Source organism: Grampus griseus (assembly GCF_964374135.1).
Source record: "Grampus griseus genome assembly, chromosome: 10".
NCBI classification, from domain to species: Eukaryota; Metazoa; Chordata; class Mammalia; order Artiodactyla; family Delphinidae; genus Grampus; species Grampus griseus.
In genome coordinates this window covers 23,300,454-23,323,993 of record NC_139004.1, presented here as the reverse complement: position 1 = coordinate 23,323,993, position 23,540 = coordinate 23,300,454, and the positions used below count along the sequence as shown (strand labels likewise).

The 23,540-nt window shown below is 55.0% G+C and overlaps 5 protein-coding genes across 8 annotated transcripts; 2 read left to right on the top strand and 3 right to left on the bottom strand.

Annotated features, from left to right (window-relative positions):
- The first annotated feature begins 194 nt into the window (after positions 1 to 194).
- Positions 195 to 3,507, top strand: DDAH2 (DDAH family member 2, ADMA-independent). Of its 2 annotated transcripts, none has more exons than XM_082663633.1 (7): positions 195 to 397; positions 1,236 to 1,599; positions 1,715 to 1,814; positions 1,940 to 2,013; positions 2,191 to 2,310; positions 2,850 to 2,999; positions 3,183 to 3,507. In XM_082663633.1, exons 2-7 carry the CDS (start codon positions 1,303 to 1,305, stop codon positions 3,297 to 3,299), a joined length of 858 nt encoding a protein of 285 aa, XP_082519759.1. In that variant the 5' UTR covers positions 195 to 397; positions 1,236 to 1,302; the 3' UTR covers positions 3,300 to 3,507. The 2 variants fall into 2 exon arrangements, with proteins under 2 accessions (XP_082519759.1, XP_082519760.1); XM_082663634.1 differs by lacking the exon at positions 195 to 397 and adding an exon at positions 935 to 1,100.
- A 1,791-nt stretch (positions 3,508 to 5,298) lies between these two features.
- On the bottom strand, positions 5,299 to 7,122 carry MPIG6B (megakaryocyte and platelet inhibitory receptor G6b; the record flags this gene model as incomplete). 2 transcript variants are annotated; one of them, XM_082664580.1, is made up of 6 exons in its annotated part: positions 5,299 to 5,505; positions 5,635 to 5,714; positions 5,845 to 5,885; positions 6,244 to 6,334; positions 6,493 to 6,840; positions 7,062 to 7,122. In XM_082664580.1, 6 exons carry the CDS (start codon positions 7,120 to 7,122, stop codon positions 5,299 to 5,301), a joined length of 828 nt encoding a protein of 275 aa, XP_082520706.1. The 2 variants fall into 2 exon arrangements, with proteins under 2 accessions (XP_082520706.1, XP_082520707.1); XM_082664581.1 differs by lacking the exons at positions 5,299 to 5,505; positions 5,635 to 5,714 and adding an exon at positions 5,715 to 5,734.
- Positions 7,123 to 8,910: 1,788 nt separating this feature from the next.
- On the top strand, positions 8,911 to 11,645 carry LY6G6C (lymphocyte antigen 6 family member G6C). The gene is made up of 3 exons (XM_082664323.1): positions 8,911 to 9,033; positions 10,412 to 10,522; positions 10,977 to 11,645. Exons 1-3 carry the CDS (start codon positions 8,982 to 8,984, stop codon positions 11,189 to 11,191), a joined length of 378 nt encoding a protein of 125 aa, XP_082520449.1. The 5' UTR covers positions 8,911 to 8,981; the 3' UTR covers positions 11,192 to 11,645.
- An 856-nt stretch (positions 11,646 to 12,501) lies between these two features.
- On the bottom strand, positions 12,502 to 14,214 carry LY6G6D (lymphocyte antigen 6 family member G6D; the record flags this gene model as incomplete). Of its 2 annotated transcripts, none has more annotated exons than XM_082664178.1 (3): positions 12,502 to 12,728; positions 13,915 to 14,061; positions 14,160 to 14,214. In XM_082664178.1, the coding sequence occupies 3 exons, from the start codon at positions 14,212 to 14,214 to the stop codon at positions 12,505 to 12,507; spliced, it is 426 nt and encodes a 141-aa protein (XP_082520304.1). In that variant the 3' UTR covers positions 12,502 to 12,504. The 2 variants fall into 2 exon arrangements, 1 of the variants encoding a protein (XP_082520304.1); XR_014297344.1 differs by lacking the exon at positions 14,160 to 14,214 and adding an exon at positions 13,599 to 13,711 and having other exon boundaries at positions 12,634 to 12,728; positions 13,915 to 14,042.
- Positions 14,215 to 19,226: 5,012 nt separating this feature from the next.
- On the bottom strand, positions 19,227 to 21,793 carry LOC309828675 (lymphocyte antigen 6 complex locus protein G6f-like; the record flags this gene model as incomplete). The annotated part of the gene is made up of 5 exons (XM_082664177.1): positions 19,227 to 19,297; positions 19,439 to 19,594; positions 20,553 to 20,816; positions 20,901 to 21,230; positions 21,736 to 21,793. 5 exons carry the CDS (start codon positions 21,791 to 21,793, stop codon positions 19,227 to 19,229), a joined length of 879 nt encoding a protein of 292 aa, XP_082520303.1.
- Positions 21,794 to 23,540: the final 1,747 nt, after the last annotated feature.

Genomic DNA, 23,540 nt, shown 5'->3' with positions numbered 1-23,540 from the left:
CACCGTAGCGCTGTTTTGTGCTCCATGTAGCACTCGCAGCCCAGCCGCCAGAGCCGACCAGATCTGGGTGGGTCTGGGCAGAGCTCGTGGGGCGGGGCCGAATTCCGACAAGGGGGGGCGCAGTCGGCATGGAGTGGGCGCGGCAAAGCAGGGCGGAATGGGCGTGACATCGAGGAGCCCCGCCCCGTCCCGCTTAGACAATGCCCCGGAGCCGCCAGACCGTCGCGCCCCCGACCCACTGTAGTACTTGAGCGCGCCTACCCGGGGACCCCTCAAAGCCAAAGCTCCAATCCCCTAGGCTTGAAGACTACGACTCTCTTCTTCACCAACTCTGTCCTCAGGGGGTGGGGCCCCAGCCAAGAGCACAGAGCTGCAAGAGTGGGGGTGGCCGCAGGAGGTGAGTCCGGTGGGAGGTGCTCCTCGGACCGTGTGTGTGTGGGGAGTTTGGGGGTGCTGGGCCCGTGCCTGCGCCGGACAGTGCAGAGGGTCGACACTTGGGTGCGGAGCTGAGTCGGGGTGGACTTTGGGGAAGATGGATCGGGAGACTGGGGCACCAGGTCCTGGCGCCCGGAGCGGTGCCTGCTCCCCAGAACCACGCCCCCCCGTTTCCCCGCCCCTCGGATTTCGTTTTAGACCTCTCCCAGTCCTCCGGGACTCAGTCTGGTTTACACTGGGTCGCGCTAGGAACGGAGTGACCGGCCAGGGTAGAGAGGATGTTTAACTCCTTAGGCTCTAATTGCTCCCTCCTTGTCCCTCTCTCCCGTTCTCGTTCGGACACCCAGGACTTTCATCCCCCAGGTCCTGACTCTCTCCCCAGCTGTCTTCTCCTGTCCCATAACCCTTGTGGGCTCCTCGCCGCACTTCGGGTCCCTAAGGCAGCGAGCAGCAGAGGGTTAAGGGGGCGGGGCCGCTGCATTTTTTGGGAGTGAGCGCATCCTAGCGGCTGCCAAGAGGGGCGCCCGGCAGGGACCTCTCGAAGACCCCGAGCAGGGGCAACAGGTGTTTTGGAGACTAGCGATCCCGATCTCGTTCCTCGGACTTCCCCTAAAGCAGCAGACCCGCGAGGATGCGGGGTGGAGTGGGGTCGGCAGGAGAGGAAGGTCTGGAGGGGGTGGGGCGGAGTGGGAGGGGCGCCCGGAGATGGCAGGAGGAAGACCCGGGCGCTTTTAACCATCCCCCTATGCCCTTCTTTGCATGTCTCTCTCTGCCTACCCCCGTTCTGTTTCTTCTCCCAGACAGGTGAAGTTAAAAAGAGACAACTGAGAAATCAGCGCATCCGGAGGGGGCGTCTGTGTGGATGGGATGGGGACGCCAGGGGAGGGGCTGGGCCGCTGTTCCCATGCCCTGATCCGGGGGGTCCCGGAGAGCCTGGCGTCGGGGGAGGGTGCGGGGGCTGGCCTTCCGGCTCTGGACCTAGCCAAAGCTCAGAGGGAGCATGGGGTGCTGGGGGGTAAACTGAGGCAGCGATTGGGGCTGCAGCTATTAGAACTGCCTCCTGAAGAGTCGCTGCCGCTGGGACCGCTGCTTGGTGACACCGCTGTGATCCAAGGGGATACGGCCCTAATCACGCGGCCCTGGAGCCCCGCCCGCAGGCCGGAGGTGAGCGCCTGGGCACGGGTGGGGTAGGGGGACGGGAGGATCTGGACGTCTGGGGCTTAAGGGAAGAATGGGGGTGGGAATGTCTCCGCTTCGCGCCCTCTTTTCCTGCCCTAAGGTCGATGGCGTCCGCAAAGCCCTCCAGGACCTGGGGCTCCGAATTGTGGAGATGGGGGACGAGAACGCGACGCTGGATGGCACTGATGTTCTCTTCACCGGTGAGGCTGGGATGCCTGCACCCTGGGGCTTGGCACAGGGAAGCAGACTTTGGGAGACTGGGCCATCTCGGGCCTTGTTTCCAACCCACTCCCGCCTCATACCTCGACGGCCTCCCTGGGCTCAGGCCGGGAGTTTTTCGTAGGCCTCTCCAGGTGGACTAATCACCGAGGAGCTGAGATCGTGGCGGACACGTTCCGGGTGAGGAGCGGGACCAGCCTTGGATGGGGGGAGCAGGGAGCGGATGGGGGTCTGAGGGACCTGGGCGGGGGCGCGGGGCGGGCCGCGCAGAGGAGGAAGAGGCTGAGAGCAGCCTGTGTTTGAGGGTATCCTCTCACCCTTCCCGCGTCCCTGAATACTTTCCCTTGTTCCCCTTAGGACTTTGCCGTCTCCACGGTGCCGGTCTCGAGCCCCTCCCACCTGCGTGGCCTCTGCGGCATGGGGGGACCCCGCACTGTGGTGGCAGGTAGCAGCGAGGCTGCCCAAAAAGCTGTCAGGGTGAGAAGGGGTTGGGGCTGGGGTGGGGCAGGTTGGGGCGCGGCCAACAAAAGTGGGCGTGGCTCCGGGCCTGGGAGGCAGGGAGTTGGGAGGCTCTGAGAATTAACTCCAACCCCTACCCTCATGGAGCTGTCCATCTATGTGAAAACACGTGTGAAAACAAGAAGTTATTATAAACGGGACAGACAGCTGCAACACGGAGGAACAGGGGCAATTAACACCGTTTTCCCGAGTTTCAAGAAACTCCCTAAAGGGCACCCAAGCTGTGTCTTGAAGGATGGACAGGACCGACCCGTGGGATCTGAAGTAGGGGAGAAGTGGGTAGCAGGTGGAAAGAACTGCGTGTGAGTCCGAGGTGGAAATTAGACAAGTTAATTAAAGCACTTAGTGCCTGACACATAGTAAGTGCTATGTGATTGCTGTCATTATTATTCCACAATAATGTAACTCTGTCCCCAGCCCTTAGCGGTGGTAGGGCAGCCGGACTCAGTTGTGGAGAGGCTCTGAGCCTTGCATGCTTCCTCTCTCCTCTCCCCCAGGCAATGGCAGTGTTGACGGATCACCCCTATGCCTCCCTGACCCTCCCAGATGATGCAGCGGCTGACTGTCTCTTTCTGCGTCCTGGGCTGCCTGGTATGCCCCCTTTCCTCCTGCACCGTGGAGGCGGGGACCTGCCCAACAGCCAGGAGGTGAGAGAAGGCAGGAGCTCCACCACCAACAACAACCAGAGAAATGGGGCTCAGGCCTCCCTAGTGGGAGGAAGAAGGGGTACCTTTTTCTAGAAGCCAGGGTGGGGGGCTGGCTGAAATGGGGCCCTGGCTGTGGGCCTTGGGGTCTTACTCCCTTCTCCCCACACACTGTCCTCCCTGCAGGCACTGCAGAAGCTCTCTGACGTCACCCTGGTACCTGTGTCCTGCTCGGAACTGGAGAAGGCAGGCGCTGGGCTCAGCTCCCTCTGCCTGGTGCTCAGCACACGCCCCCACAGCTGAGAGCCTGGCCTTGGGGTCCTGGCTGACCAGGGGCAGGGTGGCATAGGAGTAGAAGGGGAAGGAAGGTTAGATAGAGGACAGTGAATAGGTAGTAGTGGGGAGATGGCCCCAAGGTAGGGGGAGGGCATAGAGTGAGAAAAAGGATGGAGGTCACTGGGTGAATCCTCTCCTCAAGAACTAATAAAACAGAACTGACCTTTTAGACCGGGCTGCGACTGGGCTGCGACTGGTGTCTTACTGGGGCAGGGGGTCAAGGGCAGGGCTGAAACCTGAGGTTGGGGTCAGTGCTGGGAAGGAGGCCTCCTTCATTCATCAAACCTCCTTCATTCATCAGGCCTCCTTCATTCATCATTCAGTGCTCACTGACTCATTGTCCAGCCCTGTCATAGCTGCTTGGGCACAAGACGGACAGGACAGAATTTCTATGATGGGGAGCATGTACAGGGCAGAGAAAAAATATGGGTGAATCACTCACTGAATTTATCTAAATGTCAGATGATTCAGAGACTGGGAGATCAACAGCCCATCCCTAGTTGATAGGAGGAAATGACATTTCCAGGGATATTCATTTTCACTCATTTACTGAGGCTTAGCAGTGATATAAAAAGGGTCAGTCTCCTGATATCAGGGGACTCACGTGAAAATTTCTTATAAATTGAAATACAGGTTGTAATGGAACAATTCACAGGAGGCTGTTGCTATGAGAGAAATAAGGGGGCTCTGTAGGGCATCAGAGTGTATGCAGGGGTGGGCAAAGTGGGTCAGAAATAGCTTCCCAGCAAAGGCTACACTTGAACTGAGTCCTGAGGATAAATAAGAATTAGCCAGGCAGATAGTGGGGAGGAGGCAAAGGCTAATCCAGGAAGAAGGAATTGCACTCGGCAAAGGCGCATTTGGGGGCTGGGGAGAATTTCTCTAAGGCTGTCCTGTTCTAGGCACTGAGTGACAGAGATAAGCCTGGAGAGTAAGTAGAGTACTGTAGCACCTTGAACCCAAAGCTGAGGCCCATGGGTCCAGAGCTGAAATACTGCTGAAATATAGGCTGTCAGGAGCAGGTTAGCATTTGGGGAGAATACCTCTAGTTTCAGGGAGGAGAACAAGGGCAGGAGGATGAGGTGGGGCTATGGGTAATCCAGGGAGGAAATAAAGAGTACATTCAGGTGGCAGTGCTGGGTGTGAAAAGGGTGTGGATTTGACAGTGACATTAAAATAGAAAGACAGGACTTGGTTTATCTTGTGGGAGTGAGAGGAAGGAGGTCTACATGACTCTCCATTTCTGGCTTGGGCAATGGGGTTGATCAAGAGAGAATGCAGAGGAGGAAGGATTAGGTAAGTGGCTTGGGAGATGACAGTGAGTTGGCTTTTGGACCTGCTGTGTGCAGAATGCCTAGGGCCAGCCAGGCAGGGATGTCTGAGGGACAGTTTGGAAATCTCGTATCAGAGATCTGAACTGGAGAGAGTTATGGATGTTGCTTGCACAGAAAAAGGCTGAGGACTGGCTGTGGATGACAGCATCCCAGGAGAGGGAGAAGGCAGATAAAGAAAAAGACAAACCTGGAATGGTGGAGAATACTGCAGGGGTAGGGAGCAAGGATGAGGAGTGCAGAAGGAAGACAACAGCATTAAAGAAAAACAGCTTAAATAAGAGCGATCAAAGGCCAAGCCAGATGAATGCTAATAAATGTCTAGTGGGTGTGGTTATTAGGACATCACTGGCAATCTCATGGCGAGCACGTGAGCAGTGGGAGTGGAGTGAAGAGAAAAATGGAAGAGACAGGTGTAGGCCCTTGGTTCAAAGAGCTTGACTGTGGAGAGAAGGGAAGAGAGGGCAAAAATCTAGGAGCTGTTGATGTCTTAAGATAGGGAGACAGGGCTTGATCAGGTTTAAGGACATCAGTGGTGAAGGAGACCTGAAAGCTGTGTGAGAGATGGGGACCAAAATCAGCAGCAGAGATAGCCTGGATCCTCCGTCTCCTGACTCCCAGTCTAGTGCTCATTTCTATCCCATGGTGCCTTCCTTTTCCAGGTGAAGGGCCAAGAAGGGGAGGGGTGTTATGGAGAGCTGGGAGCCCCCAGCTTGTGAGGTAGTAAGGGCTTCCTTTCGAACTACAACCGCATAGGTGGTGGAGGCATCAGCAGGGACCACTGGGGACAGTCGGCAGGATCTTCTGAGGGCCGTATGATCCAGGTCTGCGTAGAGCAGGCTCTGAAAGGTGGGGAGGAAGGTAGGAGGGTCTCAGATGTCTGACTCCCTTGGGGATCCAAGCCTCTGTCTTTCTTGGTCCACTTTACTCACGGATTCTGGCCAGCCCCCATCCCACCCCCAAACCTTTACCGGCTCCTGGTCCAGGTCCCCTGCAATCTTGGGCTCTTCCTCCTCTACTGGCCTCTGGGGCTCCGCTTTCACGAATGGAACTATGTGGGGGGGGACAGAGCTGAAGGATTGAGAGAAGGTGACCAACTTGTCTGCTCCCGGCAAGGGCTCAGACTCAGGAATTGGGTGGGGAATGTGCGGGGAAGGCAAATGGGGTGGAGTTAGTCTCACCAAATCTGGGGGGTGGTCGAGGCGGGTGAGGGGGCGAGCGCCTGTAGGGGATGGATAAGAGTCTCTAAGAACCACTAATCTTGTCTCGCTTGTTCTGGGCCCCAGGACGCGCCAACAACAACCCAGCAACAGGCCGGCTCTGACCAGCAAAACAACCTAGGTTCCCACCCGCACAGATAGTTCCGCCCACGCTTGGAGCCAGCTCGGCCTCTAGCTTGGCTTCCTTAGCTAGGGCTCCACCCACCAGCGCAGGGCCTCGCCCGCAAGTTCCGACCTCCCCCATTCGTCTCCGAACCACACCCGAGGGCTCCCTGTAGTTTTGGCCCGCGAAAGTTCTGGGCCTGCCCCTCCTGCCTCTGGTCGCGAGCCTTTCAACCAGGCCCCGCCCCTAGAGCTCACCTGCGCAGCCAACAGGCCCAGCCCAGTACTCCGAGTCCCAGCACCAGCCCAGCGCCCAGCAGCGGGATTAGAGTCTGGGGATACACGGACCCTGCGGGAACGTTGGAAGCGGGGTCGCGGTGGATGCCGAGGTCAGGGTGCGGGGACAGAGAGCTAGCTCCCCCACTCAGGAACCCCCAGACCAGGCTTCCTCCCTGACGGGGGCGTGTGTCTGAGTTAGGTCCCCTTTGTGTGAAGGCCTGGACCTACCGTGGGTAGGCCCCGGAGCTCTGCAATAGGCCCGGTCCCCCAGCACGTGAAGCTCCGTACGGCTCTCGTTCTCTTGGCGGCCCTTGCAGATAAAGGTGCCCGAGTCCCCCGCGCTCAGGAGTAGCTCCAGCCGCCGGATATCAAGGTCCAGGGCACGTAGGCGGCCAGCAAAGGGCTGGACGGGAGACACGGTGGGGGTTCCGTTCGGTGAGGCCAACAAGATCGCGCGGCGTCCTTTGGACAGGCCTTTGCAAGCCGGGAATCTAGGTGCCCAGACCCAGCGGGTGGGTTGCGAGACCCCTACGCAGGAGAGATTCACCCGGTCCCCGGGGTGACCGTCCAGTGAAGCTAGGGGAGGCGGGGGGGGGGGGGGTTGCGGGGGACGGTGGTCAAGGCAAGTCCACAGAGCAAGACGCCCCTCCCCCTTACGCCTTTTCCCTCTCCTCTACCCTCCCGCCAGCCTGGATCTTCCCATACACATCTCATCCCCCCCACTACCCGCACCGGGTCTCCTCCTCCTCCTGCCTCAGTCTTTCCTCGCCCATTCCGACTTTCCTGGGATGGCTTACCCCCGGGGTTCCCCTGGGCCCTCGACAGCAGCAGCGGCAGCAGCTGCAGAACCAAGGCCATGGCTGCGATGTGGTGGGAAGAGGAGGCCAGTGAATCAGCGAAGGAGACCGGAGGGAAATCAGAGGGGGGTGGAGGGGGAGACCGCAGGTCTGGGGGCTCCGATAAGGGGTGGGGGAGGGGCCACCAGCTGCCCACATCCCTCTGGGAATCCTTGCAGGCAGGTTCACAGCCCTCAACCAATGCTCACTTAGAATTCATGCTGGGGCCCTTTACACAAGCACTTTAGCAGACTTTAACTCTTTTTTTTTTTTTTTTTTTTGGCTGTGTTGGGTCTTTGTTTCTGTGCGAGGGCTTTCTCTAGTTGCACCGAGCGGGGGCCACTCTTCATCGCGGTGCGCGGGCCTCTCACTATCGCGGCCTCTCTTGTTGCGGAGCACAGGCTCCAGATGCGCAGGCTCAGCAGTTGTGGCTCACGGGCCTAGTTGCTCTGCGGCATGTGGGACCTTCCCAGACCAGGGCTCGAACCCGTGTCCCCTGCATTAGCAGGCAGATTCTCAACCACTGCGCCACCAGGGAAGACCTTGACCTTTTTTTTTTTTTTTTTTTTTTGCGGTACGCGGGCCTCTCACTGTTGTGACCTCTCCCGTTGCGGAGCACAGGCTCCGGACGCGCAGGCTCAGCGGCCATGGCTCATGGGCCCAGCTGCTCCGCGGCATATGGGATCTTCCCGGACCGGGGCATGAACCCGTGTCCCCTGCATCGGCAGGCGGACTCTCAACCACTGCGCCGCCAGGGAAGCCCTTGACTTTAACTCTTGAAGCATAGCAGTTGCCGGGAACACCACAGTTTCTGGATCTTGGCTGTCTGAATTCAAATCTCGACTTCACCTTCTAGCTGCGTGATGTGCGCAAGTCGCTTAACCTTTCTGGGCCTGCTTGCTCATCTGTAAAATGGGAATAAAAGCACCTACCTCGCAGAGTATTGTGAGAACTAAATAAAGTCATACCCAGTAAATGCCTAGAACAATGGCAAAGACATAGGAGTACTATATGCTTGCCATTATTACTATTTCTATTCTTATTTTAGCTGCTACCTCACCCCTCTGTGCCCACTTCGTCCCTCCCGGCCCAAGGTGGCCCGCCCAAATTGGCAGGTTTTGATTGGGGAGGTGCTTTGGAGCAGGTGCACAGCCCCACACCCAGGACTTCATCAGCCCTCACTGCACTGGAGCACCCAAGGCCAGGCCAAGCCCAGGTGGAGCCAGGATGAGGTCCTGAGAACCTTCAGGGGGCCTGAGGCAGCCCCTCCCTAACAGGCAGCTCCAGCCCATGCCTCTGCTGCTTTGACATCACAGAAGCTCTTGGTCACATCACAAATCGTACTCCTCCATCCTGTGGCTGAGGAGGGGTTGGGAAAACTAAGTGGACTGAGATTAATTTGGTGCTCAATTTCTGCCCACATACCCCTACCAATGCCCCCCAGGGAGCAAAATTTTGCAGTCAGCTTGGGCCACACCCCATTGTCCATTTCCCAGGAACCAGCAGACACTGCCACCACCACAGCCACTGTAACATCACAGGGGCCTTTGGTGATACTTCTTCAGAGGACTGGGCAGACAGGGATGTTACTCCTGGGGGCCAGGAGGGTGTGTCTTGGACTGAAACCAAGAACCAAAATGGAGTTGGCCACTAGTGCACCTACCTACCCTCCCCACCTCTCTCTGCCATCCCCATCCCTACTGCCCCACTGGGTCCCGCTTAGCCCGTCCCTAAATGGGGAAGGAGGGGCCCCCAGAGGCCAGGTAGGGCGGGACTGTTGTGGCTATAAATTCCAAAAAGGCCACTCAACTCCCAGAGCAGGATCCCTGGAATTCTACTCTGTCAGCTGCTGCTGTTGCTACCGTTCTCAGGACCCTCACCATGAAAGGCCTTCTGCTGATCACCTTGTCTTCTCTGCTCTGCTGGGTCTCAGGTGAGCACCTGGGGGCCCCGAGGACCTGGTTCACCTGGTTAGGACTTTTACACCCTGCCCCAGGCACTGCCCTACACTACCCGTTACTCAAGAGCCCAAGCGCCCCCAGACCCAACTGGCTCAGCTCTCCTGTGCCCTGCTGTGACAGGGTCCTTGCTCTGTTTCTCAAGGACCCGTGTCTCCATCTTCCGACTCTTCCCCACCTCCAAGACGCACTCTTCTAACCTGCCCAGGGTTCCAGGTCCCTTGTTCCCCACTCCTTGGAAACCCTGATATCCAGTTCCCCTGCCAGCCCCACGCTGATACAGAACTCTCCAGGATCCAGCTTACCTGCTTTCTCCTCTCACCACCTGCACTCAGCCAGGGCGTCCTCCCAGAAATCTAGGCAACCAGTCTGGGGCTTCTTTTGCGACCCCTCCTCCCATCTACTCCATCAGGGACTTTGTGCTCAGTCCCTCGAGCAGTGGCCTTTCCTAGATCGCCCCCCTGCTCCTCCCTGAGGTGCATACCTCCAGGAACACAAGCTTTCTGGAGGGCTCCAGTGACCTCTCAGAACCTCCCAGGGAACCAGGGAGATTTCCCGGCCTTCTAGGGAGGGAATGCCAAGGTTGCTCACCCCCAGGGTGAGGTGAGTTTCACTGAGGTGCAGTCACCAGGCTCCTCCACCCACTGACTGAACCCTTCCGTCCCTCAAACCTTGAATCGGATGCGGCAGAAACTTTCGGGGTGCCACCTTCTGCCTCTCTGCACCCATCCTCTCCATTTTGGCAAAGTGCTCGGATGGATTCTGATGATCTGTCTCCCAGATACTTCTCCTTTCTGTCAGAGAGCTACTGGGGTGGGAGGATTCAGTTCAAGTCCGGTTCCTCTTCCCATGCTCTTGGCGGCCCCAGGAGGTGAAGAATACATTGCTAATCTGGCCCCAGGTGGCTTTCTTGCCAGCCTCAAGTTCCAAGCCATTTCTGCAAGTGTTGTAACCACCATGATTTTTACTTTTAAGGTTTCTTCCTATTTCAAGACTCCATCTGTGACCTCTTCTGAATTCCTTCATCTCCTCCCTCGCCACCTCCATTCCTTCCCCGTGGTATTCTCACATTTCATCTGTCCCCAGCCCCATTGTTGGTAACTCTGCATCTCTAGACTCATCTCCAGATGGGGTGGAGTGAAGGAAGATATTTAGGGTGTGGGCCATTCACAGAGCAACTCCACCCTCACCCAACTTGCATTTTTTCTGCATCACTCACCCTCTCTGTCCCTACCAGAACAAACAGGTCAGAATACCTACTTGATTGGCTCTTCTCCACCGTGCCCACCAGCTGGGCTCATCCCCAGGTGAGTCAGACATTCCGTCACTTCAGCCCGACTTGTGTCTTCCCAGCTGACATTCGCTGTCACTCCTGCTACAAGGTCCCTTTGCTGGGCTGTGTGGACCGGCAGTTCTGCCACCTGGAACCAGGACAGCAATGCCTGACAACAAATGTGTACCTCGGTAACATTCCTTTCTTCAGTGGGGAGAGAGGCCCAGTGGGAGACTCTATGGCTGGGGCTGAGGTGGAACAGAGAATTACAGCAGTGATAATATTTGGCCAAGGATTATTACGTGCCAGGCACCATCCTACGTCTTTACAAGGATTGTTTCAATTAATGCTCATGACAGCCCTATGAAGTGTGGGTGCTATTATTATACTGAGAAAACAGCCTCAAAAAGAGACAGTAACAGGTCCAAAGCGTCATGGGCAGCAAGTGATAGGACCAGGATTGGGGTGAGGGGCAGGGTAAGGAAGTGCAGGAGAAAGGTTAGACTGAGAAGAGATCCAGAAGGGGAAGACCAAGGGCAGAGTTGGGAAGGAAGGAAGCCTGGGTGGGGTGCACGGGTGGGGAGGTGGACACAGGAATGCCAGGTGCCCATCTTAACTGTCCCCACTGCCCCCTCCTAACCCCAGGGAAGATGTGGGTTTTCTCCAACCTACGCTGTGGCACACCAGAAGAGCCCTGTCGGGAGGCCTTCAACCAAACCAACCACAAGCTAGGCCTGACCTATAACACCACCTGCTGCAACAAGGACAACTGCAATAACCCAGCCCCTCGGCCCACCCCGGCCCTGGCCCTTGTCCTCCTTACCTCCTTGGCTGGCCTTAGCCTCTGGCTGTTGCACTGAGACTCGCTCCATGGCTGCCCCTCCTCCCACCTGCCTTAGCCTCTCTTCTTGTGTCTTCGTATCCTCTGCTTCCTTTTGCTCAGAAAAGCATTTCTCCAGACCCTTCACATTTCTTTAATTAGACGGTGGTCCCCCGATCCATCCTTCCATCCCACACCCTCCACTCTGCTTCTCTGGAGTCTCTTTCCATTTCCCTTGACACCACTCCAGATCCTCCATCGTCTCCTAGAAGGGCTCCGCACTTTGCCTCCTGAACTCCCCTGTGCCCTATGTGAGGAGGGATTGGAATCTGGGCCTGAAATGGGGTTTCTGTCCTGTCCCCAGTGAAGGCTCCCAGGAAGGACCTGATGACCTCACTGTATGAGCTGATTCTCCAAACCCTGGCTCCCATACGTACCTCATCCCCTTGCTCACCCCTTTCCATTTTGAGTAATAAATGTCTGTATATGATCAATTGTGTATCAGAAGATCTATTGTCAGAGGCGCCCTCCCAGGAAATAACACTCTCAGCCCTCACACTCACCACTCACCCAAGAACCCTTCAGGGAGTTTCTCTCAGACGCTGGGCTGGGGCAGACGGAAAAACAGGTTTTGCAGGCTTCCATCCTCTCTTCCAGTGTCTGGGGGGTGGCGTACAGGGCCCAGTGTTTGGAGAAGCAATATTTACCTTAAATTTAGGCCACACCTCTGACGTACTGCCAAGAAAGAGGTGCAGTCTGGCTTGAGGGCTCCTCAGAAAGGGTAGGAGAGTTGCATGGGGATGGGACCTGGGACCCTCTTCCAGGCCTCAGTCCCTCAGGTTAGATCCAGAGGCCTCACCTGGCCCAGTATGTGGGGCACCAAGCCACCCTCCTATCACAGTGCTTACATTTCCTTTCTCAATTCCAAGTAGTCATATTGGGAGCCAAGTTGCAAATGCGGGGAAGGGGAACAAGCCCAGACAACAAGGCTCATTGATTCCTGGTGGCCCCCACTCAGCCCAGAGCCTGCTCCCCTCAGTGATCCTCGTTGCTAAGGAAGATTCTCCCTAGCAACAGGGTGCAGGAGTCACATAGGGCAGATTCTCCATTGTCCTTTGGGGTTTAGTTGGTTAAGCAGTGCACCATTGCAACTAAGTCCACTGATCCTTGATAACCCCTAAACTAGAGCCTGGTTGCCCCACATTACTCCATCAGCCCTCCCATCAACAAAATATGGAATTTTCCAGTCAGCTCTAGAGTGGTCGGTAGATTTTAATCGCTCACAGAGGAGTGTTTATCTTCTCACCTCAGATCCCCTTTGTTCCCTTGCTCCCTTGCCTTCCCCTACTCCCACTACCCTCTCCACAGTCCTGGCAAGAGCCAGGCTAGGGCGGTGACCCCTGCAGCCACGATGCACGCGGGGGCTGCAGTGCTCGCCACAGCACTGTTGCACAGGTCGCAGACGCAGCAGTCCCTGTGGGTCATATAAGTCACGTCTCCCACCACCTCTGTTTCCACTCGACTGCAATGATGGGCCGCCACGCAGGCTGCATGGTGATGAATCAAGGTCACTGAGGCTGAGAGAGAGAATGAGATTGGGCTGTTGGAGTCCTGGCTTGAGGACTTGCCTTCTGGGGCAGAGCAGATGTGATTCCAAGGAGCCCAAAGGGATCCTCTGCCCCCTCAAAAAACACCTCCCTGTCGGGCTTCCCTGGTGGCGCAGTGGTTGAGAGTCCGCCTGCCGATGCAGGGGACACGGGTTCGTGCCCCGGTCCGGGAATATCCCACATGCCGCAGAGCAGCTGGGCCCGTGAGCCACGGCCGCTGAGCCTGCGTGTCCGGAGCCTGTGCTCCGCAACGGGAAAGACCACGGCAGTGAGAGGCCCATGTACCGCAAAAAAAACAAAAAAAAAAACACAAAAAAAAAAACACACCTCCCTGAAACCAAGTGAATCCCTGATGGGATGCACTGAAAGGGACCAACATCACTTCTTGCCAAAAGCTCACGACCTCAGTCTAATCATGAGAAAATATCAGGTAATCCAAATTGCGGGACGTTCTATAAAATAACTCATCAGGACTCTTCAAAAATGTCAAGATCATGGAATCAAAGGAAGACTCAGAACTGTCCCAGAGTGGGGACAACTAAGAAGACAGGAGAGCTAAAGGCAATGTAGGATCCTGGTGTGGGTCCTGGATCAGAAAAAGGACATCAGTGGGACGACTGGCTAAATTGAGTAAGGTCTGTAGGTTAGTTAGTTGTACTGTACCGGTGTTATTTTCTGATTTTGCTAATTGTACTATGGTTATATAAGACATTAACATTAGAGGAAACTGGGTGAGGCTATACAGTACTGATCTGTACTATTTTTCTAATAAAATTAACTTTTCTGTCAACCTAAAATTATTTAGAAACAAAAAAAATTAGAATACACACACACACATACCTCCCTGGTCCTTAGCTGATGCCTGCAAGTTGAAGTTTGGCTGAATGTTTCGGTCCCTGCCTTCAAGGGAGCTTTTCAGCCATTTGTGAGTGAATGGGCCTCTGAGAGTCTTTCTGGAGGGTAGAGAGGAGGGGGTGGGGCCACACAGACAGCGGGCTTCCAGGGGCTCAGTGCCAGGAGCCAGAAGGGGCTACAGACCGCTCCACTCTGACAGCGGCACCATCTGCCCAGAGCCAGACTGAGCCTGGAAGGTTCTGGAAGCCAGAAGGACTGAAGTAGTAGGGGCTGGAGGCAGGGGGACAAACGGAGGACTCACGGTTTCCAGATGGCTTGGTCTGTCTCAGGTCTGGTTGGGGTTTGCCCTCCAGGAAGCCGCAGCGTTTGCCCTGGCCGCAAGTGGTCACGGTCTCTTTGCAGGAGCCGCTGGGGCCTCCACCGCAGTCATAGCACCGCTTGCGGTTTCCTGGCAGGAGAGGAGAGGTGCTGGAACTGGGCGGGGGTGGGGGGCGGCTGGCACAGGGCGACGGGCCTTTGTGACAGGCGCCTTGGCTGCCTCCTTACCCAAGGCAGCCCACAGCAGGGCGCTGAGCGGGATCCCAGCAAACAGGGGGTTCATTGTGTCTGCCTGTGTCTGTAGCGCCTCTCCCTCCCGCCCACCCGCCTCCCTGGCCCTGCTCTGCCAGCCTTTTACCCCCCTTGCCTTGGGCTTTTTAAAAAAAAATTTTATTTATTTTATTTATTTATTTTTGGCTGCATTGGGTCTTCGTTGCTGCGCGCGGGATTTCTCCAGTTGTGCTTGCCTTGGGCTTTATAGGGCAATAAAAAGGGAGGAAAGAGACTCCTCCAGCAGCCACCGGGGCCCCAGTGGGGACAGGGAGGGGCCCCCACAGGAGAAAGAGCTCTCAGCATCCTCTGGCATCCCCAAACTCTTCCATCTCAGGAACAATTCTAAGACGGTGGCCCCAGATCTCCTGCGGGTCCCTAAGGCCCTTTTAGAGGGTCCTCCACCGTCTTCCTCTTCCAACTACATATCTGTCAGATTTTCTTCAGATACTTCAATCAAAACAACAAATCCCAACAGGTTGAATGCAGAAGCAGATGTGAAAACCCAGCCATCTTCTAGTTCTTCTATTAAGCCCAACATTAAATAGATTCCCCAAAGGGTAAAGCCGTGCCACTCTTCCCACTGTACTGTTGGGAAAGGAATTATTTTTCGCAAAACTATGCTTTGTTAACACGTAATAGTTTATTGTTTTTTTATTTTTAAATGAACCTATTAAAATATTCTGTTTCTATTTCTCATATAGCAAATATTGATATAACTTACATTAGAAAAGCTCTTTGGGGTGTTCAGTAATTTTTGCGTGTAAAGAGGTCCTGAGACAAATGTTTTGAAAACTGCTGCTCAGTGGATAACTGTGTCTCCTCTGCCTCACCTCCACCTCACATCTCCCCCACCCTGTCTGCCTCTTACTCCCAGTACGTTCTGCCCTGATTCCCCAGGTGCAGCTCTTCTCCCCAATCTCTTAAGCCCCCGTCTTCCAGACTCTACCACCCGTACTCCCCAAATCTTATCGTTGCCTTCCTTCCTGGTCTTTCTGACCCTCATCCCTGCACCGGTGGAAACACATCAGTCCCTCTGGCCGCACCCATGATTCCTTCCTCTAATGCAGTAAGGCTGGGAGAGATAATTACGGGGTAAGAATGTTGAGGCTTGGGGGGATCAAAGGAATGGGAAGCTGGGCGGCGTCCTCCCTTATGCAGCTGCAGCTGGGCTCTGTGTGTGGGCCGGTGGGTGGGGGATTGTTGAGCCCACACTCAAACACCGCTCGCCAACTCTGGGCCGGGGCTCAAGGTCAAGGAGAGTGACCTTGACAGACTTAAATGCACAGAAGGACAAAAGACAGAGAAACAAAAACAAGGAGATGAGAGAGCAAAGAACAGCTTGAGACAAGGGGAGGGAGGGAAAGGAGTAGGAGGGGAAGTGACAGACGCTGACAGACAGCGGTTCAGGAGCGACAGACGCAGCTAAGAGTAACAGACCAACGCTGCGGGAATGGAGAACACCCTTAAGGCAAGAGCAGGCTCTAGTAGGAGACAGGGAGGATGTGAGAATTGTGAGAACAGGGTCCCTGCTCTGTCAGTCTGCCAAATCTGGTCCCCCACCCTCAGATTCACTCCCTAGGTGTGTTTGTTTACTGCTCCCTCCCTGTCTCACTCAGATGCTCCATCTCTCCAACTCTAGGATCTCTGGGTGCAGGTCACATTCTCCCAGACTCCTGAGCCCCGGGTCCAGCCATGGGCACCTCCAGCATCTTCCTCTGCATTCTGTTCCTCGGTGGGGCACTGGATAAGGGTGGGCTGGGGAATCCTTGGGGGCTGGGTGCAGGGTGGGGTGGTGGTGCTGGCAGGGGCTTGTGGAGGAGCCTGAGGTCTGGGGGTGGGGGGTGGCGGAGAGGGTGCTGAGAAATGCCAAGGAGGGAGTTGTAGGGGTTTTGGAAAGAAAAGCTACTGGGAATGGTCTCAGGACAGCCTGATGAGGTGGAACAAGAAAAATTTCCTTTCAAAGGCATTTGAGAATAACTGTCTCTTTCCTGTGGCATCTTTGACAAGCCTCTGTCTCCCCTGACCCTTATCTCACCTCCTGTTTCTTTGCTGGGCCCCTTGGTCAATGTTAATTCCTATTTTCTCATCTGACTTAGCACCATCTGCTTAACTTCTTCACTGGCAACCCCTCCCCGTCCCGGCCTGGTTTTTTGTGTCATTCTCTGTGCTCATCTCTGATTCTCTTGGCTTCTGTTCATGTCTGTGTGTCTCTCACACTCCCTGTATCCCTCGTGCCTCTGCGTCGTTTCCTTTTCCTGTATTATCCCCCCTCCCTTCTCTGTGTCTCTTTTTCTATTTCTGTCTATTTTTCCCTCCACTTCACTGCTCCTCTCTCCCCACTTTGTGTATCACCTCTGTCTGTGCATCCCGTTCTCAAATCTGGGCTCAGCCTCTCACCTGTCCTGTTTGCCTCTCCTCCCTGCCTGATCTCCACCGACCCCACAGGTCTCGCCACTTCCCCTGCCCGGAGACGGCTCCACTGTTACACCTGCAACTTCGCCAAACCCTGCTACCTTGTTCCTACCGAGTGTCAGGATGATGAAGTTTGTGGCATCAGTATTGGTACCTCAGGGAGGACTCCCTAGGCCTTCCCCACCGCCATCCGTCCTGCCTTTCCTGTGGCCTCCTGGCCCTTGCCTCCTTCCTGCCCTGCCTCAGCATCCCCTGTTTGTCCCATAGAACAGTGAGGTCATCCAGCGGAAAGCCTGCCTCCCAAGGACCCGGCGCTCTCTGCAGGGCCATGCCACCTACCGGTCACTCTCCTACACTCCTCGGCACCACTGCTGCGAGCAGGACCTGTGCGATGCAGCCACCATGCCGCATCGGCTCCCCAGGCTCCTCCTTATCACCCCGCTCATCCTCGTGGCCAGCCTCACCTGGGGAGCCCACCTCCTCCACCAGCCTGCAGCCCAAGACTCTTCCACTATCGCCATGGCCCTGGAAACACCTGCACAGACACTTCTGAGATCTGCCCAAGAACCTGATCTTGTACAGAGACCTCACACCCCTTGGGCCCAGCACCTTCACGGACCCCTCCCCAAACCCGATTCCTACGGGCACTGCTCTAGCCTCTTCCTGCCCAGAGGCACCTACCCGGAGCCCAGCCTCATACAGAACACCTGTTCTAAATCTCCGGTCTTTCTAAACGTCTGTGGCTGATGCAGTCTCTCAGCCCCAGCCCTCTGGCAAGGCAGGCGTTTGACAGAGCTGCGGGTCCCAGGCAAGGGGATCGAAGGGGCACCAGGTGTGATGAGGATGAGGGTCCTGCTAGGAGAGATTAGTTTCATAGGTCAGTAAGGAGGGCTTGGGGAACTATGACGAGTAAATATAATAAAAGTGCTATCTGGGGAGCAGGGGTTGAGAGTCCGCCTGCTGGACTCTGGTTCCCTGGTGAGGCAGTGGTTGAGAGTCCGCCTGCCGATGCAGGGGACACGGGTTCGTGCCCCGGTCTGGGAAGATCCCACATGCCGCGGAGCGGCTGGGCCCGTGAGCCATGGCCGCTGAGCCTGTGCGACCAGAGCCTGTGCTCCGCAGCAGGAGAGGCCACAACAGTGAGAGGCCCGTGTACCGCAAAAAAAAAAAAAAAAAAGTACTATCTGGGAGTTCAGTAACACTGCTCCATGTCTGTGTGTCTGTGTGTGTGTGTGTGTGTGTGTGTGCATGCGCACACACATGTGCTCTAACAGCAAACTATACCTGCTTGGTGGGTTGGGCTGGGGTGCTGGCACGTGAACCACAACTTTCACATCATCCTCCATCTGTCATTGATATCCTCCTTCTTGCCGTTAACTTAGCTTAAGCCACTGCAGCGTGAAGGCTTTAGGTAAGACTTCTGAGAAAGCTTTTCTCCAGTGAAGCCTAAGCTTGAGTAGACACACAGAGGGGCCCCTCGTGGAGTGGTGAGGGTATGGCCGGGAGACCAGCTCATTTCTGTGTGAGGCTAGGAGCTGGGAGCACCGGTGCCCTCCCCCGCTTCACCAGCCCAGACTTGTCCTGGTTCACTGACAGCCAAGCACGCAGGGCCCAATTACTCACCCCACCAGGGAATTCGCCCACCCAGCACGGTGGACACTCCTGCCCAGGGGCCCCCAGGATGTCAGGGTGGTAAGCTGCTCCCTGCTCCGGATGCCACAGTGGAGCGCCTAGGATAAGGGGGGGCACAGGTACCCCCATCCTGACTCAGTTCCCTCCACTTCCATCTGAGGAAGTCTGGGGTCTGATTAGAGGTGCTTCTCTCTCAATTTCTTTTCTTTGCGAGGATGAGACAGGGGTGGGGATCTGGCTTAATTTAGAGGCAAGTTGAGTCTTCTTTCCATTCTCTCTGTCCCTCAGTCCTCCCACTTTGTACTTCTATTTGTTCTCTCTCTCTCTCCATCTCTTTCCCTTTACCCTGACTTGGGCCTCTTCCCTTCTCTCTTCTTCAGTTTCCCCCATTTGTCCTTTGGTTCCCCCATAACTGATTCTCCACCACTGCTCAAGTCTCTGGATTCCTCTGTCTCTTTTCTTCATCCCCACTCCTCCTCAACCCCTTCCAGCTACCCCAAGCTCCCCTCAACCCCATGGTACTGCAGGCTCAGGGCCACCCCTCCACTGGCTTCTGTGAGACAGGAAACCACACTTTTCATAGGTGACATCACAGAATAATGCATCTCCTTTCCTTCAGCCCCCAGCCCCTTCACACACACACACACACACACACACACACACACACACACACACACACACAGAGAAAGCTTGGCTGCTGGAGACCAGCTGGACTGTGAAGTAGCACTCCCAGCCCCTGCCCCCTTGCCAAGGTTTTCGGGAATCTTTCAGGTGCCAGATGGCCAGGGAGACAGCAGGTCACACTTCCCAGCAGATGTCGTTGAGATCACCTGGTCTTAGGGGCAGGTGGCCTGTGGGTTTTGCAAAGTGGAAAGACATTAAGAATTTCTATTCTCCACGTCCTCAGGAACCAGCATCCCATCCCCACCCCAACCTCAGTCTCCTCTGGGATTTAAGCCTCTGCCCCCTAGTTGTTCCTCACCTGAGATGGGCCAAATGGATGTTCTCATAGACCTGGATCTCGGGTTTGAACTGAGGAAACGAGGCATCTGGGGAGAAAGAGCCATATGAGGTGTGGCAGAGAAGTCACAGATAACTCAGAGCTATATTCCTTACGCCCCTCCTCCCCTAGAGAAGACAGGGTATAGAGGCAAGATATGAGCCCACCCCTCTGGGAAGGAGGGACTCACTTCTGTGCTTAGTCCCCTGGACCCTCCGCCTCCAGAGCATGACGCTGAGGACCACGATGGTGAACCCCTGGCCCACTATGAGCAGCAGCATCAGGATACAGGGTGCACCCCACTCTGTGGAAGGGGCACAGAGGGCCGGGGAGGCATCCATGGAGGCTGCGGTAAGGGCAAGACGAGAGGGATGAGGAGGGAGGCAGGGAGGGGGGTCTGTCCCTCATGCCCCAAAGAAAGGCTTTCCCCCATAGTCTGCTGGGCTCTTCCAAAAGAAGGCTTCCTTGCCCCCAATATCCACCGCCCCATTTTGCCTGTTTCCAGGCCTCTCACCCTGATCCCATAAACCAACATTGATAGAGAGTGGTGATGCCCCCCTGGCTACACATGGATGGCTAACTCCAGGGTGGACCACCAGCCATAACTGGGATTTTTTCCTCAAGCCCTTCACAGTAATCCACCCTTTTAAGAAAAAAAGAAAATGCCTTGTGTTTATTCATTCTTCCATTCATCCACTCCACAGGTATTTGCTGAGTGCCCACCACATGCCAGACCCCAGACTAGGTGTGAGGATGTAGAGGGAAATAGAACCCAGTCACTGCCTGTTAGTTGGCCTCTGCTTACGAAAATAATGATCATTTGCTCCTCCCTCCTGCCTTGTAAATGGGTTGTTCTACATCCAATAGCATTCCTTCTCTGTATAATGGACTTCTTATTGTAAAACAATTATATATTTTTTCTCCTTCTGCCTCCACCATCAATGGGCCATTATAACATCAGTGCATATATCCTTTCTTCAAAAGACAACCGCCCCAGCAATAATTCTTACCTTCTTCCTCACTGCTAAGGGATATTCCACAAAGGTCATAGATTATCCTATTTCTAAACAAAGGTATTTTCCACCAGAATTCCTCTTCTCCCTCTTGACTGATGGTCTATTCCATCAGAAAGCTGGCTTAACCAGCCCCCTTCTCTGTTACAGATTCAGTCAGTGAGAAAAAAGCCCTCCTCCTCCAGGCAGCGGAGGATAAAAACAGCCAATAACAGATTCGCCCCCTCCCCTAGCTAGCAGTGCGGGATGTGTCGGAGGCAACATCCCTTCCCTTAGTGTCCATCAGTTTACCTGCCAGGCTAAAGCTGACCCCTTTGTTCTGAGGCATGAGGCAGCGGATGTTTCTTGGTCTACGTCCCCTGGGCTCAGGAAGCCCCTCCCCAGGACACACCAAGAGCAGGGCAGCTCCATCACCCCAGAAGGACTGCACACGCCCCCTCACAGGACCCTTCCCCTCCAGCCAGGTCACAGAGTCCAGGCGTCTGGTGGGGACCACAGAGCACAGGAGGATAGAGCAGGGGGATCCATCTGCAGCCCTCGCAGAGAACTGGGATCCTGGAGGGAGAGAGGGACTCCTCAGTTCTTTGTCTGGGCTTCCCTGCTTCCCAGTGGCCCCTGATCTGCATGCTCCCCACTCACCTCTGAGTACGGAGACATCATACACCCTCCAGTTCTGGTACTTGTGGCGGTGACCCAGCACGGCGCACCAGTACCGCCCAGCGTCTCCCTCCTTGGACCCTTCCAGCCACAGAGAGTTGTTTCCCAGGAGTTTGAGCCTGGATTCCCTTCCAGTCTTCCCAGGGTCTGGGGCTGGCCTGGCTACTTGGACGTGGGCCACTAAAGCAGTGGAGGAGCCTGTTGCAGGACTGCGGAACCAGGACAGGAATTCGTCTCCATCCAGGGTGGGTGGTGAAGGACATGGCAGCTCCATTGCCTCCCCCAATGCCACATAGATGGCCTGGATGTTGTCTGTGGGGAGGGGGCTGTGTGAGGCCAGAGACCTCCATCAGGTCAACAACCCCACCCGTCAACCTCCTACCCCTGGCTTCTTCCCCTTCTGGGGTCCCCCCCAGCACTGGGCCTGACTGTGAGCACTTTTCTCGAGTGACAGCAACAAAAAAGTAAGGTGGAGAGAAGAGGGCGGGGCTTTCCCCACCTCTCCTGGCAAGTGAGGGAATCTGAGGGCAAGAGGGAAAAGGCTGGAATAGTTGACAAATGCCCATCCCCCTCCCTTTTGTTTCTCCTCTTCTGGATGAGCATTCACTTGTCCGTTCTTATTTTCTAAAGGAAACTGTACCTGACCTGGACCCTCGCTGACTCTGGATCTTTCCCAGTATTAGAGGCAGGGGGAGGTCAACTGGGGTAAATCTATCTTCTTGAGACAGATGCCTTCCCCAGGCCGCTAAGGAGAAACAGCAGCAGTCCCTCCCAGCCCTGTGAATAGGTGAAGGACCCTTCAACTCCTGCTCCTTACCTGCAGCGGCCTGGGGGAGCCCATGTAGGCACAGAAGGAGGAGGAATAAGTCAGCCATGGGGAGAGCTTACCAAGTTCTCTTGCCTGGGACCTGCTATCCCCAGGGAGGAAACAGAGCCCAGATAAAGGCCCATACTCCCTAGTCTGGAGTGACATGGGCCTTTGAAGGGGATGGGAATGCTGGGGAGATAAAGCCCAGCTGCATGTCTAATGGGGGAAAAAGTGACAACCACCTTTCTGTGCCAAGAGGGAGAAGACCAAGTTCAGGCCACTCCAAAGATGACCTCTTCACCCTTCAGACTCCACACCAGCTGAAGGACTCAGAAAAAAGACTCTATGCGCTAAGAAGAAGCCTGTGCAGAAGGGGTCACGGCTGTCCACCTCCCATCAGTCTGGAAGTACATTCCGTATTCTCTCCTCCAGCCCAAGAGACACCAGCCATGAGGGAAGAAGCTGAGTCTTCATATTGGTTTCCAGGGAACCCAGCGCAAGACTGCACATCCAGTCAGTACTCCCTAAAGGACTTAGAATGACTTTCTCTGTGGCTGCCTGGCACATCACAGACTTCTTCTGAGCCCCTGATGAGTATATTAAGTTATTACTCAAGGAGAAGGATAGCAGGGGCCTGGAGAATTCACTGATTCATCCCTTTGCCTCAGGAAGGACTCTCTTAAGGCAGCTCTTCATATTGCTCTAATAGTTTTGAATGTGTTATTTATTTATTTAAAAAAAAAGGCTCCTGGTAAAGTATTTCTTTATTTTTTAAATTAATTAATTAATTAATTTTTATTTTTGGCTGCTCTGGGTCTTCGTTGCTAAGCGCGGGCTTTCTCTAGTTGTGGCAAGCGGGGGCTACTCTTCGTTGCAGTGCGCAGGCTTCTCATTGCAGTGGCTTCTCTTCTTGCGGAGCACGGGATCTAGGTGCGCGGGCTTCAGTAGTTGTGGCGCACGGGCTTAGTTGCTCCGCGGCATGTGGGATCTTCCCAGACGAGGGATCGAACCTGTGTCCCCTGCGTTGGCAGGCGGATTCTTAACCACTGTGCCACCAGGGAAGTCCCAATGTGTTATTTATCTTTAAAGGCTATTTTTTAAAAATTGTTTTTGATGAACTATTTCATGCATACCAAAGACTATATCTAATGTACAACTGTATATTGGCTAAATAAACTGTGGTATATTCACATAACGGAACACTCGATAGCAATTAGAATGAACAAACCACAATGACATGCAACAAGGTTGAATCCCACAAACATGATGAGAGTAAAGAAGCCAGAAACAAAGGGCACGTACTGTATGATTCATTTACATAAAGTGCAAAAACACACAAAAGTAATCTATGAGGTTAGAGATTAAAAGAGTGGTTACCCATGGATGGATCTAGAGGTTATCATATTAAGGGAAGTAAGTCAGAAAGAGAAAAACAGGGACTTCCCTGGTGGTCCAGTGGTTAAAACTCTGCACTCCTGATGCAGGGGGCCTGGGTTTGATCCCTGGTCGGGAAACTAGATCCCACACGCACGCCGCAACTAAGAGTCCTCATGCTGCAACCAAAGATCCCGCATGCTGCAATGAAGACCCAGCGCGGCCAAAACAAACAAACAAACAAACAAACAAACAAAAAAGAGGTCTTCCCTGGTGGCGCAGTGGTCAAGAATCTGCCTGCCAGTGCAGGGGACATAGGTTCGAGCCCTGGTCAGGGATGATCCCACATGCCTTGGAGCAACTAAGCCCGTGTGCCACAACTATTGAGCCTGTGCTCTAGAGCCTGTGAGCCACAACTACTGAAGCCCATGCACCTAGAT

Excerpts from the sequence above, each read along its gene's own strand:
- DDAH2 (XM_082663633.1), top strand. The coding sequence starts at position 1,303 with ATGGGGACGCCAGGGGAGGGGCTGGGCCGCTGTTCCCATGCCCTGATC. Across the intron at positions 1,600-1,714 it reads GCCCCGCCCGCAGGCCGGAG|GTCGATGGCGTCCGCAAAGC; the intron begins GTGAGCGCCTGG and ends TCCTGCCCTAAG. Across the intron at positions 2,014-2,190 it reads TCGTGGCGGACACGTTCCGG|GACTTTGCCGTCTCCACGGT; the intron begins GTGAGGAGCGGG and ends TGTTCCCCTTAG.
- LY6G6C (XM_082664323.1), top strand. The coding sequence starts at position 8,982 with ATGAAAGGCCTTCTGCTGATCACCTTGTCTTCTCTGCTCTGCTGGGTC. Across the intron at positions 9,034-10,411 it reads TCTGCTCTGCTGGGTCTCAG|CTGACATTCGCTGTCACTCC; the intron begins GTGAGCACCTGG and ends GTGTCTTCCCAG. Across the intron at positions 10,523-10,976 it reads GACAACAAATGTGTACCTCG|GGAAGATGTGGGTTTTCTCC; the intron begins GTAACATTCCTT and ends TCCTAACCCCAG.